General features: G+C 43.2%; 1 protein-coding gene across 1 annotated transcript in view; it reads right to left on the bottom strand.

Annotated features, from left to right (window-relative positions):
• The window catches only part of LOC122945195 (rac GTPase-activating protein 1-like), a 32,701-nt gene extending 23,896 nt beyond the window's left edge, over positions 1-8,805 (bottom strand). The window contains exons 1-3 of the mRNA XM_044304139.1: positions 8,721-8,805; positions 4,483-4,685; positions 3,907-4,043 (exon numbers count right to left, since the gene is read on the bottom strand). Of these exons, the coding sequence (XP_044160074.1) occupies positions 3,907-4,043; positions 4,483-4,685; positions 8,721-8,805 (425 nt within the window). The remainder of the gene's footprint in view (positions 1-3,906; positions 4,044-4,482; positions 4,686-8,720) is intronic.
• Between the last annotated feature and the right edge of the window lie 7,226 nt (positions 8,806-16,031).

Genomic DNA, 16,031 nt, shown 5'->3' on the forward strand with positions numbered 1-16,031 from the left:
CTATGTCCTCTTATAGCAGTTTTTCTTCTTTTAAATATTCTCTCCTCTTTTACCTTGTTGATTCCCTTTATGTATTTAGCAGTTTCTCTCATCTCCCCTCTGCCTCGTCTTTCTTCCAAGCTATACATGTTAAGGTCCTTTAATCTTTCCTGGTAAGTTTTATCCTGCAATCCATGTACCAGTTTAGTAGCTCTTCTCTGAACTCTCTCCAAAGTATCAATATCCTTCTGGAGATATGGTCTCCGGTACTGAGCACAATACTCCAAATGAGGTCTCACTAGTGCTCTGTAGAGCGGCATGAGCACCTCCCTCTGTCTACTGGTAATGCCTCTCCCTATACACCCCAGCATTCTGCTAGCATCTCCTGCTGCTCTATGACATGGTCTGCCTACCTTTAGGTCTTCTGAAATAATGATCCCTAAATCCCTTTCCTCAGATACTGAGGTTAGGACTATCACTGATTGTATATTCTGCTCTTGGGTTTTTACGCCCCAGGTGCATTATCTTGCACTTATCAACATTACTTTTTAGTTGCCAGATTTTTGACCATTCCTCTAGTTTCCCTAAATCCTTTTCCATTTGGTGTATCCCTCCAGGAACAATCAACCCTGTTACAAATCTTTGTGTCATCAGCAAAAAAAAACACACCTTACCATCGAGGCCTTCTGCAATTACGATAAAGATATTAAACAATATGGATCCCAGAACAGATCCCTAAAGTACCCCACTGGTAACAAGACCATGGTCTGAATATACTCCATTGACTACAACCCTCTGTTGTCTGTCCCTCAGCCACTGCCTAATCCATTCATGTAGAGAACGTTAATACAAGGCACTTACTAATGTATTGTGATTGTCCATATTGCTTTCTTTGCTGGCTGGATTCATTTTTCCATCACATTATACACTGCTCGTTTCCATGGTTACGACCACCTGCAATCCATCAGTGGTGGTCGTGCTTACACTAGAGGGGGAGGAGAGAGGGAAAAAATAAAAATAAAAAGGCAGCCTTTCTGGTGGACGGGACCTTCGAAGTGCACATAGGCTGGTGCTTTTTCCTATATTGTGCAGGCACAACCACCACTGATGGATTGCAGGGTGGTCTGTAATCATGGAAACGAGCAGTGTATAATGTGATAGAAAAAATAATCCAGCCAGCAAAGGAAGCAACATGGATAATAATATATTAATGAGTGGCTTGTACTAACTTTCTCTACACGATAAATGCCTCTTACTGAAGTGAGACAACCCTTTTAAATAAAGCCCCATAGCTGGCGGTGGTTTAGCTAAAGTTATGAAGAGGCGCCAACCTCTACATAACTTCGGCGTATCCTCCGACAGTTCTAAATGTAAGACCGCTTCCTTGCTGTGTTCTATTTAGACCTTTTTCTACGTCTAAAACAAGTGTAGAAAATGGTAAATGAGATGGGACTCCTGGCCCGTCCCATTCGCCATCAATGCCACGCCCACTTTTTAGACCTGGCGTGAGCAGGGAAAAGTTCCAGATTGCGGCGCAAATAACTGCTGCGGCGCACTCTGTGCCTGTATTACACCTAATATAGGCGTATTTCAGCATCATAAATGACCCATTATTTACTGAGAGCTGTGAATAGAGTGACTGGTAATGCAGAGACTATAACGGTTACCTAGTCTCTGCCTTCTTTTCCCAGTGTCTGGCTGTCTCCAACAGCTAGACATTTGACTTGTGGCTGTATGATCTTCTCTACAGCTACCTTTCTGCAGAAATGTAAAAACATGGTGCATCAGAAGTCCCTGAACAACCGCCGTAGAAACACTAGACAGAAGTAAAGTGTCGATTATCTTCTATATAAAAATAATCTTTATATAAAAGAGAGGATCAAAAAAATAAAATTAAAAAAAATTATATGATCCTTCAGGTGGACATAATCGCCTCCAAGTTCTTTTATCGAGTATCTTAATTTGATTTGTGCAAACGGTGAAACAATTGTCCATGCAAAAATATATATGCAATTTATTATACACAATACAAACCAAGAATATAAAATCAATAAGATTGCAAAGACAAACAATGAAGCTGTAAAATAATACCCAAAATATGCCACACGGTGGTGCTAACATACCACTATCTCACCAACACAGTACAACTTAAAGTTACTGATGACAAAACGCTATGCTTTACTTTTAACAGACCAATGATTTATATACCAGGAGAAACTTAGGATCTTCTGTTTACCAAACAGGCTATAACAAAACACGGAATATACAGTATGAATAAAGGTTATCCCTTGACTCGGTTTCCCTATGACCAATCAAAAATATGATATTAATATGATAAAATATCCAGCTCGGCAACCAGACTACGGAATATAACTTCCCAAGGGTTTTGTCCTCTTTTCAAATGATGCCAGATCTTCCATTAGCAATATGCATCTTTGCTAAGAGAATAATCAGCATTATGGAGGCGCCTAACACTATATATTCCCACAGTATGGGGACTTTTGGCTATATACCGAGAGAAATATCTTATTAATATCATGAGCAATAAGCACAGTATACGTTACCGGGTCAAAGGTAGACAGTTTCAGATGGGACCAGTTCTCAAGAACTTTCCTAGTAGTCAAAATATAATCCAAGTTTCTTTTGGTATATCTTTCTTGTGGTCAGTTTCCTTTGTGAGTTTTTCTTTTTGGTGTCCCCCTGATGCTCTGCACATGAGCAATTATTCCCCACCTTATCTAAGAATCATCCCCTTCTGGATCAGGGATTTCCAATCAGGTAAGGTGGGTGTATTCGTATAACAATTATGTTATATTAACCCTTGACCTGGTATAAAAAAAAAATGGTTAAATATAATATTGGTTATCTACCTCCAGATGGCACTGTTGTAATATCATACTTTTAAGTGAAAACTTAGATAACATGGCTTTATTTTATGCGAGTACCTATTAACCTTTCTCAACGTATATCAAAGAGGAGGGATACTTCTCTGACGCTCTGAAGTAATCTTTCCAGACTTACTGGTACCATTATGATTTTCCTAGACTCTCGAATTTATGGTCTGATAAGAAATACAATGGGCCTTACACTTGCACCGTGGGTTTGTATATCTAACTGTCCAAGCTATTGAGTAACGACGCCTGGAATAACATTAGCTTTTCTGAGAAACTTCCATTAGCAGAAAACCTTAATGCTTCCTATACCTTCTAAGACTGTATCAACTCAGTGATATACACACTGCATAAAGTATACCTTAGTACTTGGTTATACTATATATCAATATTGCATATTATACATGAATCAATAATATGTTCATACTAAAAAGCTAAATAAATGCACACATGAATATATATATATATATATATATATATATATATATATATATATATATATATGTAATACTCATGAATATATGAATAGACATCACACACCAGATATAAATTCTTATCTTGTCATGGTTTAGCCATGAAACAAACATTGTTCTTTCAGACAGACATGTCTGGAGAAGCTAGTATACTCCCTATAGATAAACCCATATCTTTTAGCAATAACTTTTAAAATACAATGTCCTTTATATTCACCATAACTCTTATATAAACTGAACTTGCCATGAACTCATCTTGGCCTCTTCAGCCACATAACAGAACTTTGGTTCAAGCCGATTTCATTCTTAAAGGCAATGAGCATTCATTTTGGCTATAATATCATTAGATAATACTGTACACTCATGAAAATGCACAACAAAAGGGGTTAAAAGACAACATGCTGGCAACCTGCAGCCACCACAAGAGGGAGCTCCGGAGCGCGCTGAATACAGAACTAAATAGCTCGTATTGAATGAAATGAGGATTAATTGTACTTCTATGAGAAGGCCCATATGTGAGGAAATCTCCCATGCTTTTATGCTGCCTTGTGCACATACTGTACCTGTTTCCAGCTCCATGGGCTGCAGGATTGGAGCGGGGTCCCCCGAAGAACGCCAAAACAGAGTCGCTAAGAGGCACTGTGGTCTGACCATCATTCTGTATCTGTATAACTTCCCCAATCAGCTGCATCTGACGCTCCTGTTGTAAAAGATTAATTGTTGCAGCAGATTCTAGAGACTTCTATATCCATATTAACCCCTCTGGGACCCGCACCTACACTTAGAACAAAGCCCACAATGTGCCAGAGGGTACAGCTGCCCTCCATTCATTTCTACAGGACCGCCGAAAATAGTAGAGTGCTGGCTCTGTTATTTCCGTAAGCACCACAGAAGCGAACAGAGCAGTGGCCGCGCTTGCTCATTGCGCTTCCCATTTATTTAGTCCAGTACCAAGCTCTGCTATTTTCGTCAGTCCCACAGAAATGAATGGAGGGCGGCCCTATCAGCACCTATCCGACATTGGGGGGGAATATCCTAGCGATATGCCCACAAGGTCCAAGATGGGAATACCCCTTTAAGGAATCTGCTATCTAGGCATCACAGTTATGACACATGTATGGTCCTCTATGGACAGTTACCACAGTCTGCAGCTCGGTCTCTGCTCTCTGACGGCGCTTCATCTCCACGTCCACCTGATTGCGGGCATGCTTCAGCTTCACCTGCAGCGCTGAGCGATCGATCTCACATCGCAATAAAGTCTCCTGTTTCTCCCTCAGCACCTTCTCAGTCTGCTGCCATCTCTTCCTCGATGCCTCAAAACTTTGAGCAACCTGGATAAAATCTGTGGGCGAAAAAGGCAATAGGATAAAGAAAAATTACCCATTATATCCATGTATATCTTCTTAAAGGGAACCCACCAACATGAAAATGTGAAGTAATCTGCAGGCACCATGTTATAGAGCTGGAGGAGCTGAGCAGACGGATATATGGTTGTATAGGAAAAGATTCAGTAAAACTTATTTTTTATTCATTTGATATCTTTGCTCATTCTCGGCTTTGAAGTCCAGGAGGCGGTCCTATCAGTGATTGACAGCCTGCCCTCTAGGACTGTGTATACAGAGAGAGCTGTCAATCACAGACAGGACCGCCTCCCGGACGTCAAAGCCCATGTACCCGGATCAAAACCATATATCAATCTACTCAGCTCCTCCTGCTCTATAACATGCTGCCTTCAGCTCAGACACCAGGTTCTATGTGACAGGTTCCTTTTATTCTGGGGCACTCATTTTTAAATTTATGTCCACAATTATCAGGGACTAAATTATCAATTATCAGGGACTAAATTATCAGTCCTTATTGTGGACATAAGTTTATTTGGAAGATTGCGGTGGATACATTGTACTATATCAGTTATCAATTAGACAAAGCCATATCAGCCACCATGTTGTAGGGGGCTAATCGAACCAGGATCAGATTCGTCTTATTATCGTTTATTGTTTTTACAGGCTATGCCATAAAGGTCTAGGACCCGCATTTATCTTTAGACCAGGACCCCTTTTACCGGATTCCTTCACTTCTATGAGAGTTCTAAGAACTGTTCTATTCCTGAGTATCACTATACAAAGGGTTAAATGAGGAAAAGTCTAAACGCGTTGGAAGGGTTAAATGGTCCCTGCGGTGCCAGGGAGTGGTCAGGTTAGGGCTTAGGTACGAGGACCGGCTGGGGTGCTCCGCTATGCCAGTGTAAGGGCAAAATTTAGCGGGCTGCACTCTCGCAGACTCTAGGGAAAGCTAGCCGACCCCAGACAAGTACCCAATTCACCCCCATTTGTACAGTCACATAACCCAACCGTTTTATAATTTTTTTAAAAGCAATAATAAAAGTTATGTTCTATTCCTTGGAGTTCCAAGAACAGCCGCACGCAGCTGCTCGTGCACTGAAAACCTTGGAACGGGACGGGGGGAGCCTGCTATTATTTAGGGCTTCCTTTTACGGTGCTCATGTTATGTTTATTCTGCAGTTCAGTGTGATTTAAGTGTAAACACATTTGCATAACTTAAAAAAAAAAAACTATCTTAAAATATAGCTTTGTGTTCTTTATTTTTCTGTCGTTTTTATTGGTATAATTTAGAGGTATATACAAATTTTTGATTAATTAAAAAAGTAATTTTTCAGGGTGTTTTGAGATAAAAATAAAATAAGGTAATGCTTTTATTTTCGGATATTTTTGGAGGTGATAATTATGTTTACTTTTTTATTTTGATAAATGGGAAAAGGCATTTTTTTTAAATATTTTTTATACTTTGCATTTTTTTTTTCTTATATATTTTAAAAGGGGACTGAAATGCATGCAATTGTACAGAGCAGTGACATAGTTCTGTGTTGCAGTGCATTTTGCTTTTACTATTAACCTATTATAGCGTGAGGGTGTAATGGGGGTATTAAGCAGGGGTGAACTGGTCATAGACAATAAAGGTAAATTTCCTGGTTGGCAGATGCATTAATTAATGCTAGGCATATCAGGTACTTATGCCCCTGGTTGACGGTGCAAAGTGCCCTCCTGCATTAAACTGTATTGCTGTCCTCAGGACTTCGATACTGTTGAACACTGCAGCTGGTACGGCAGTACCTTATGCTGGACTGTGGTATACAGTATTGCTGGCCCTATCTACTTGTTTTCACAGAATTTTTCAATACATAATTTGGGTAGGTATATTGCAGAAAATTTCGCTGAAAAATTAAACCTACTTTAAAAATTAACTTTTAATGGATACTTTATAAGATAAATCCCAAATAACAATACTTTTTTACATATATATATATATATAGATTAGATAACGACTGCAGTATATTTTATACTGGCTGCAGTTTCATATCTAGCATAGAGAGTTCACAGGGTTCTTTTGTGTTTCCAATGTGTATCACACTAGATAAAAAGATTGTTACCACTCACGGTTACCGATGGTGATTCACAGTGGGTCCCAGACCAGGTTTTCAGAGGATGACTGGATGTTGAGTTCCGGATCCGAATACCCTTGATCTTCAGGTGTAGGTACGGTTTCTCCACTATCAGTTTTGCCAATAGGTTAGGTTGGAGAAAAACGGAACAAAAATAAGAAAAAATAGGGAGGTCTGACCCTAAACTACTTGTGAGTCCCTGCCTAAAAGTGGAGAGACCCTCTGCCTAAATGCAGAGGTATCACCCCCTAATGAGGCGACCCCACTTGTCGACGGCTAAACCCTGAGTGGTAGCCCTGAGGATAAACTCCCAAAACGATATAGTAGATCCCGACGCGTTTCTCACTGTCACTGGTTTGGTGACAGGATCATCAGGGGATATCAGATGTAAGTGGCACAATCGCCCAAAAAGTTTTTAAGCCAGATGAGAGCTGCTGGTATTGCTGCTAGGTGGATGTAAAGATGGCAGTCCAGGACTGCCATCTTTACATCCACCTAGCAGCAATACCAGCAGCTCTCATCTGGCTTAAAAACTTTTTGGGCGATTGTGCCACTTACATCTGATATCCCCTGATGATCCTGTCACCAAACCAGTGACAGTGAGAAACGCGTCGGGATCTACTATATCGTTTTGGGAGTTTATCCTCAGGGCTACCACTCAGGGTTTAGCCGTCGATAAGTGGGGTCGCCTCATTAGGGGGTGATACCTCTGCATTTAGGCAGAGGGTCTCTCCACTTTTAGGCAGGGACTCACAAGTAGTTTAGGGTCAGACCTCCCTATTTTTTCTTATTTTTGTTCCGTTTTTCTCCAACCTAACCTATTGGCAAAACTGATAGTGGAGAAACCGTACCTACACCTGAAGATCAAGGGTATTCGGATCCGGAACTCAACATCCAGTCATCCTCTGAAAACCTGGTCTGGGACCCACTGTGAATCACCATCGGTAACCGTGAGTGGTAACAATCTTTTTATCTAGTGTGATACACATTGGAAACACAAAAGAACCCTGTGAACTCTCTATGCTAGATATGAAACTGCAGCCAGTATAAAATATACTGCAGTCGTTATCTAATCTATATATATATGTAAAAAAGTATTGTTATTTGGGATTTATCTTATAAAGTATCCATTAAAAGTTAATTTTTAAAGTAGGTTTAACCCTATCTACTTGTGTAGCCCCACCTTCTGTCAGTTTGGACCCACCTACAACATAGAGCCACTGTAGTTTTTTTTCCCAGGGCCACTTTAAGTGTCCAGGCCCGGGGGCTGCGTTCACCAGTTTATGTCCAAACCCAGTCGCTGTAGGTGGGTGTAACCTGTATAACACAGCTGACTCCCACCGTGTATGGAGGAGGCTCAGCTCCCAAGCCTACTCCACTCACTCTTCTGGTTTTCACCATACAGGTACGGCTGATGTTGGCAAGGGATTGCCCAGGCTACAGATATTGAAGACCCATTCTCAGGATAGGTCACCCAATATCAGATCAAAAGAGATCTGACACTTGGCAACCCCACCGATCAGCTGATTCAGGCATCCACAGTGCTGGAAACTATATAGTGTATGGCTCAGTACACAGTGTCTGTGCTGGGCTACCATTTGCTTGAACAGAAGCTGAGCTGCATTTCCTTGGCACGGCCACTACACCATGTACAAAGATTTGTGCTTCCACTCCATAGGATACTCCACTGTATAGTTTCCAGGGACTGCCTAAAACAGCTGTAGTGGGGGTGCTGGCTGTTGGACCTACACTGATCTTATATGGGTGACCTATGCTGAGGATAGTTCATCAACACCTGTAGCCCGGACAACCCCTTTACCGGTATTCTTCGCTCTTGCAACCCGCAGTATTGCAAATTTTTACTTTAGACCTGAATGGTGGAGAAAGCACCAAATATTGTGGACATTTTCCATTTACCTTCCTCAGTAGCAGAGTTGAACTCGATGAGTCTGAGCAAACGGTCGGCGTAGGACTGAAGCGCTCGCTTCTGCGACTCCCCCATCCTGCTTCAAAAACACAAATATTAAAATCTGATCATCCAGCTCCTGCCCTACAGAGAACATTTCCCCCCCCATGCCACTCCTGAAACCTTACACTAACAACTCGGGAGAAACCTAGAAGATTGACGGCAGAAAAAGACCCCCCCTTCCCCGGTCCATCTAATCTGCCCTTATGTTCCTTTTTTTATCTTAGAATAGACATGTTAGAATGCATGTGAATTTAATCGGGTGGTACTGCGCTAAATTCGGTGTATACTGTTCTAAGTACAGGTGGGTTTTTCCACCTCCGCATGTGTCGCCCTGCGGCAATTTTCTACACAGCTTTTCTTCACCGGGCGTCAAAAATCATGAGAAATATTCCTCTGGAACAGATTCCCTCCTCCCCGTGTCTGAGCGGCTCCCCCTTAGTTTTGATTTAATGACGCTTTTTTCTCTGTATTACAAATTAACTCAGCCCTGACGCCCCAAAGAGGCAGGAATAAAAAAAAATAATAATAAAAAAAATTACAGATAATACAACTCCATTATAGCGTTGCTTTATATACTGCCCTATAATGCTTTGCATCAGAAGGTATAGCCTCCGTCAGCCAGCGACAGACCTGACAGATGGCAATCACAGCCTGACAACTATAAAGCGATCATCAGTGTAGACGGCAGGATCGTGCGCTCCTGCGGGGAGCTGCGCTACACTTAGTATATTGGAAGGAGGCTAATGTACGCAGGCAGGAGGTAGAAACTTACACGGTACCCGCCACGGCTACCAGGGAAACTGCAAATACATATCATATACACTGTGTGCAAAAGATAGACGCCAAGACTGTGCTCCCCAACCCCTTAAAGGCAGAACGATTTAGCATTTTCATTTTTCCACTCCCCGCCTTCCCGGAAACACAACTTTTTTTTATTTTTCCATTTACAGGGCCGTATAAGCCCCTTTCACACAAGCGAGTTTTCCGCGCGGGTGCAATGCGTGACGTGAACGCACAGCACCCGCACTGAAACCTAACCCATTAATTTCTATGGGTCTGTGTACACGCATCAGTTCTGCGTTGCGTGGAAAACGCAGCATGTTCTATATTCTGCATTTTTCATGCAGTCCTGGCCCCATAGAGATGAATGGGGCTTCAGTGAAAAAAACGCAGTTCATCCGGAAGCAAGTGCGGGTGCGATGCGTTTTTCACTGATGGTTGCTAAGAGATGTTGTTTGTAAACCTTCAGTTTTTTATCACGCGCGTGAAGCAAGTTCAGTTAGTTTTCTCTGCGATTGCTTTCAGTTTTTTTCCGTGCGGAGTGCAATGCGCTTTGATGTGTTTTTCACGCGCGTGATAAAAAACTGAAAGTTTACAAACAACATCTCTTAGCAACCATCAGTGAAAAATGCATCACATCTGCACTTGCTTGCGGATATAATGCGTTTTTCACTGAAGACCTATTCACTTCTATGGGGCCAGGGCTGCGTGAAAAACGCAGAACTGATGAGTGAAAAAAAAAAATGCTCATGTGCACAGACCCACTGAAATAAATGGGTCAGGATTCAGTGCAGGTGCAATGCGTTCACGTCATGCATTGTACCGGTTAACTTCATTCTCTAGGTCAGTATGATTACAGTGATACCACATTTATATTGCTTTTCTTGTGTTTTAATTACTTGGGGGGGGAACACGACAACGACTTAATTTTTTCTTTGCATCGTATTCATATTCTGAACCACATAACTTTTTTACAGTTATGTCTAAAAAGCTCTGATAGGCCATTGTTGCAGGGTGATCTGCAGTTTTTTACTGGGAGGTGAAGTGACAAAAAGGCAAATCAGCCATTTTTCACATATTTTTTTTCCATTAAGGCGTTCACCATATGGGATAAAAAACATTTATATGTTAATATTTCAGGGATTTTGGGACATGGCGATGCCCGTGATCTTTATTATTGTTGTTTTCTATTTTTAATATGTATTTTTTAAAACTTTTTTTCACTTTACGTTTCCCTAGGGGACTTCAATATGCGATCGCTTCTCCCACTGACTGCTGTGAATTACCCACAGGCAGGGCTTCATACGAACTAGCTCTGTGGTCGCCGTGTAGCCGTTAAAGGGATTGTGGCTACCGCAATGAATGAATGGCTCCTTCAATCGCTGCACAGGGGAGCCCTTTGAACCCCGTGGAACAGCCACTCAGGGGTTAAATGTTCATGAACAGCAGAAATCCGGCGGCTATGGGGCCTGCTCTGCTTCCGATTGGGTGCCATATTTACAGGCCGGATTTCCGCCGTACCGGCAGCCATCATTAAGGGGTTAAAGGAACACGGCATATAGGAAATACACACACACACACACACACAAAAAAAAAAAGCTCTACCTCCATTTATCTTGTCCTTTCCTTTGCTCATATTTTGTGTCATATTACAAATCTTCTTCCTCATCACTGTCCTATGTCTGGCTGTAAGACAACTGACTGCCGCAGGAGCCTCTCTGTCTGCAGGATTTCTACAAGACTGTTACAGGATCATGCAGAAAATCCTGCCGGAAAAGTCTGCTCAGCCTTCCGGAGCGTCGAGCCAGGCCCAGGAGTAAAGAGCAGCGAGAGGAGAGCCGGGGGTTGGCCCACCAGGAACACTTATCACCAACCTACAGGATAGGCGCTAAATGTACGACCGCTGGGACCTTACCAATCAGGAGAACTGGGGTGCCCAAGTCCTAAGCGAATGGAGTGGGGATGCACTTGTGAGTAGAGCTCCACTCACTTCTATGGGACCACCTCATACAGCACTCATCAATCTGTCGACCTATAGAAGCGAGTGCGGCAGTAGTCACACATAACCACAGGGGACTCAGGGACCCCGTTTTCCCGATTAGCGAGGGTCCCTGCAGTCAGACCCCTGGCGATCACACACTTGTAACTAGAGATGAGCGAATTTCATATTTTGAAATTCGTTCACGCTTCGTTTGGTGGTAAAAGCAAATGTACAGACTATATCTATAGGAAGCAGTCATGCATCGTGCCAGGGTCTTCCCTCATCTTACTTGGCACAGAGATCACCTCTGGCATTTCTATAGGGGCCAAGTATAGTCATATACGGGATGATCACACTGCAAAGTATCAGAACTGGCACTATACATGAACACTGGACCTATATGTCCCTAATCCCATTGGAGGACACTGCTATTCAGCCTTTCACCAGCCCGATGTGGCTGACAACGGTGAACAATAGCTCACAAACATTAAATAGGCTTTAGGTTTAGTGTCCCTTTAAAAAGTGACCACTATGGCCCATGTTACTAGACTGTACTGGGTGAAAAGGCCACGATGGCTGCCGTCTCCGCTCACTACATCCCGGGAACAGATATTTAGAAAAGAAACAGCTGCTCGTCTTCTTCTTACTTCCCATTTCCAGATCTATTAAAAAATAACCACCATTGTAAATTCTCCCATAATTGCCCCATAACTCATTCCACATGGCGGCGGCGAGGTCCCGCGGCTCTGCCTTACTGATCAGCTCATCGTAAAAAGCGCGTTTTACACCAGGATTCAGTATTCATCTCCAGCGCACACTCCAGAGAGTGAGAAAAATTATAGGACAAGAAGGGGGGCACTAGTTCTACATTACAGGCGTCAGGGGGGTCTCAAACCTAACTGGGGGGGGGGGGGGGATTATGGGGACTCCATGAGAATTACCATCAAGATCACCTGTCAGTTCTTCACTCTCTTCCAGCCAATAATTCAGGAAAACTTTCTCAGAACTCTCCCTTGTGCTGTTACTCTGTTATTCCTCCTGGAAATATATGAATGGACAACTGTTTTACCCTGTCTGGCCACCCAGTGTGCATGGAACTGCAGCATGGCCCCATTCAAATGAACCGGGGCAGGTGAAAACGGCTGGGTAACTGGGAGCAAAACTGTGAAGAAAACTTAGAAGGGAATACAACACTGTGGCAATACCGCTCCTCATTCTTGGGATTGGTTGCATGCCGGAGGTAAGACCCCCACTGATTCCCTGCACGGCCAGGACCACCACTGCGCAGAGTACACTTTGAAAGTGGACTACACCACCAATGCGGACCCTTCATTCTCAGGATTGTTGGGGATCCCAGAGGTCAGCCCCCCATGATCCTAGTAATATGCCATCACTTTACAGGATGGGAATACCCTTTGAAATCACCAATCCAATGGAAAAATGAGAAAGTGGTCCATGAATGGTCAAAATAGAGGGTCCCTCCAAACTAGCATGTCCTGCTCCCACATCTGAGGGTCTACTGTATTTTCTGTGTGCTAAACGCAGCACGAACCTATCCCGATCCAACTAATTTCTCTTCCCAACACTGATACATTGTAACGAAGCGAGCAGCTTCATAAGCAGCTTGATGTAAATCAGAATATTTCCGTTCACTGACAGCAAAATAAGATCTTAACCTGGTAAGGGTTAGAAACTTGCTACATGACGCTTTTGAAAACATTTAAGTAGTCCACGAGGGCGCAATTTAGAATTCTTAATAAACAATTATTTATCTGTGCTACACGCGGACACAGCGCCGGCCAAAACGCATCGGAAGTGTTATGTGTGAATAGATCCCGTAAACCGTAGGCCTCATGCACGTGACCGTATACATTTTGGTTTCCGCAAACTGCAGATCCGCAAAATACGGACACTGGCAATGTGCATTCCGCAAGTTATCACTCCTCTGTAGAAACGTCCATTCTTATCTGCAAAATGGAGAAGAATAAGACAGAAATTCTTCATCTCTGTGTTGTCTGTGTTTTTTGGGGACCCATAGAAATGAATGGATCCACGTGCATCCTGCAAAAAAAAAAGAAGCGGATCAGACACAGACCAAAACTCTGGTCGTGTGCATGAGGTCATGAGACGATCTGGCATAAACTGCTGCACGCAGCAATGGGAAAGTCCGGCAGTGCCGGATCCGGCGGGCGAACACTGGCCGGCCGGCCTCTACCGCAACAGCCTGCTGGAAACATTCACCGGAGATGTGAACGCAGCCCAAGGATAAGGCCGGCTGGGGAGGAGAATTGTTACTGCAGATTTTGCTATGGATCTGCAGCAGTATGCATGCAGGTTCTGACGGGGATTTGTTGCAAAATCTGCAGTTGAAAGTATCCGCCACTTCCAAAAATCTGCAACCTTTTTGCCACATATTTTGAAGCAAATCCTCCGGAAAATCTACACATTACACAGAGAAGATTGCACTTTTATGCACTGCAAAGGGTAAAAATCCTATAACAGAACTAACATACTGCAGCTTTGAGAGCCGCATGGGTGTTTCTCTGCTACACGTGGATCCTTCCCGCCGTGGCATAATCCATACATTACATGCGGATTTGCCTCAGATTTCGCCCACAAAGGCTGAAATCCGCATATTTGTACTCTGTTTTGAAAACCCAATACGCCTGTATGGTACCATAAATTGCACAGATTGACAGCGTGTGATCAGTCACAGATTTTCTGGGACAATCTGACATACAATACATGTGACGTATCTATGCAGAATTCATTGCATCTGCAGGAAGCCAATTAGCTTGTGGATTCCACCCTTTTCTGCAAATTCTGCACGTAACACATGCAGATTTCGTTCCGATTTGTGGCTACATCCGCCACATGCGTGGGCTTACCTTTACTGACCAGACCTGTGAGCGACTAGAAAACCCAGCGCACTCCCCTGCATACAGAGTGGGCTATTAGCCGTATACTATAGTCAATCTGCATTAAGATAATTCGGTGGTGCATTACCTCTATGGGGTGATAAAGAGTCTGTTTAACCATTCAGCTGCCAAACAACGGATATGGTGTGTATGACAGGCAGGAGACAACCCCCCCAATGTATGCTAAATAGAGCCTAGAATAGATGGCTAAGGCGGCGCAGCTCATATCTCGCCTCCCCCCCGCTCCCCGAGTAATTTGATTCTTGAATTTGCTTCCACAAAATGCAGTTAAAGCGCATTCATTACGGACAGTTAAGATGAAATTGGACAAGTTCCTTGAGGAAAACCGCAGGTAGAGTTATTGGATTCTGCAGGTTATATAAATGTACACGATAAATAGTTTATCCAACATTTTACTAAAACTTTCTTATTTTTGGCTGACCAAGTAAAAAAATAAATAAAAAACACATTACGTGCTCCACGGTCGGCTGATTTACCAACCCAGGACTAAGCGGTACTATAAAATACGACCGGGCTGCAGAGGGCGGGGGGCATTACAAAATGCTCTCAGATGCTTTATGCCCATGACCTGATTTGGAATGCATATCGCCGTATACACACAGTGAATTTTTTTTAAATTTGTATTTTTATTGGTTTTTCAAAAGAGAACAGAAGAAACTATTTGTACAAGGAGCGATATTAGACGGCGTTCACTTCACGCTTGTGATATAGGCCAAGACAGCTTCCGAACGCGTCCATAGGGTTACATAATAGCGCAGCAGAGTGCACCACTCCATGGTTATATACCGTATATATAGTGGAACCCTTGGTGTGACGGATGCGTCTGTGTAACGTATATATGTCCCAGCCAAAAACGTGATGTGAACAGACCCTTACGGTGGATCACATATGCAGATCTGGTACGGTACATCCGTGAAGAAAGGTAACATTACATTACAGAGAAACATGGCAGATCATAGGTTTTAGGCTATACCGCTACCGGTTTCTGCCCATAAAGATCAATGTTCACTGCTGTATCAAGCCGATCGGCGCCCATTAACCGCCCTGAGGAAATCCTCGTACGGTATGGGGACACATGAGCGGAAATATAACAGTTTGGGTTTATACAGTAAGTATCATTGTCGGCAGCACATCCATGCGGGGAGATGTGCTGCCGACTATTTTTCTGCCCGCGTAAAAGATACGATCGGCCAACAAGCTGATGAACGAGCTAAGGTCTGGAATGAATGTTAGTCCAGCCGACCATCAGGCCTGCGTAAAAGGGCATTAAAAGGGTTGTCGGGCTACAGATATTGGTGAGGATAGGTAAACACCAGGGACCCCTACCGATTAGCTGTTTTGTGCATCCGTGGTGGCAGAGAATAAACAGTGTATGGAGCTGGAAGCGGACAGCTCTGTAGACTGTGTAGGGGGGGGGGGGGCTGCGCTGCAGTACATCAGCTAGTCGTGGGGGAGCGGTGTCGGATCCCCACGGATCTAATATCCAGAGGATATGTCACCCATATCTATAGCCCGGACAACAAAGTCATAAGTGAGTATAGCTATGGGTGCACGATGCA

The sequence above is a fragment of the Bufo gargarizans genome, chromosome 8 (genome assembly GCF_014858855.1).
Source record: "Bufo gargarizans isolate SCDJY-AF-19 chromosome 8, ASM1485885v1, whole genome shotgun sequence".
Taxonomy (NCBI): Eukaryota; Metazoa; Chordata; class Amphibia; order Anura; family Bufonidae; genus Bufo; species Bufo gargarizans.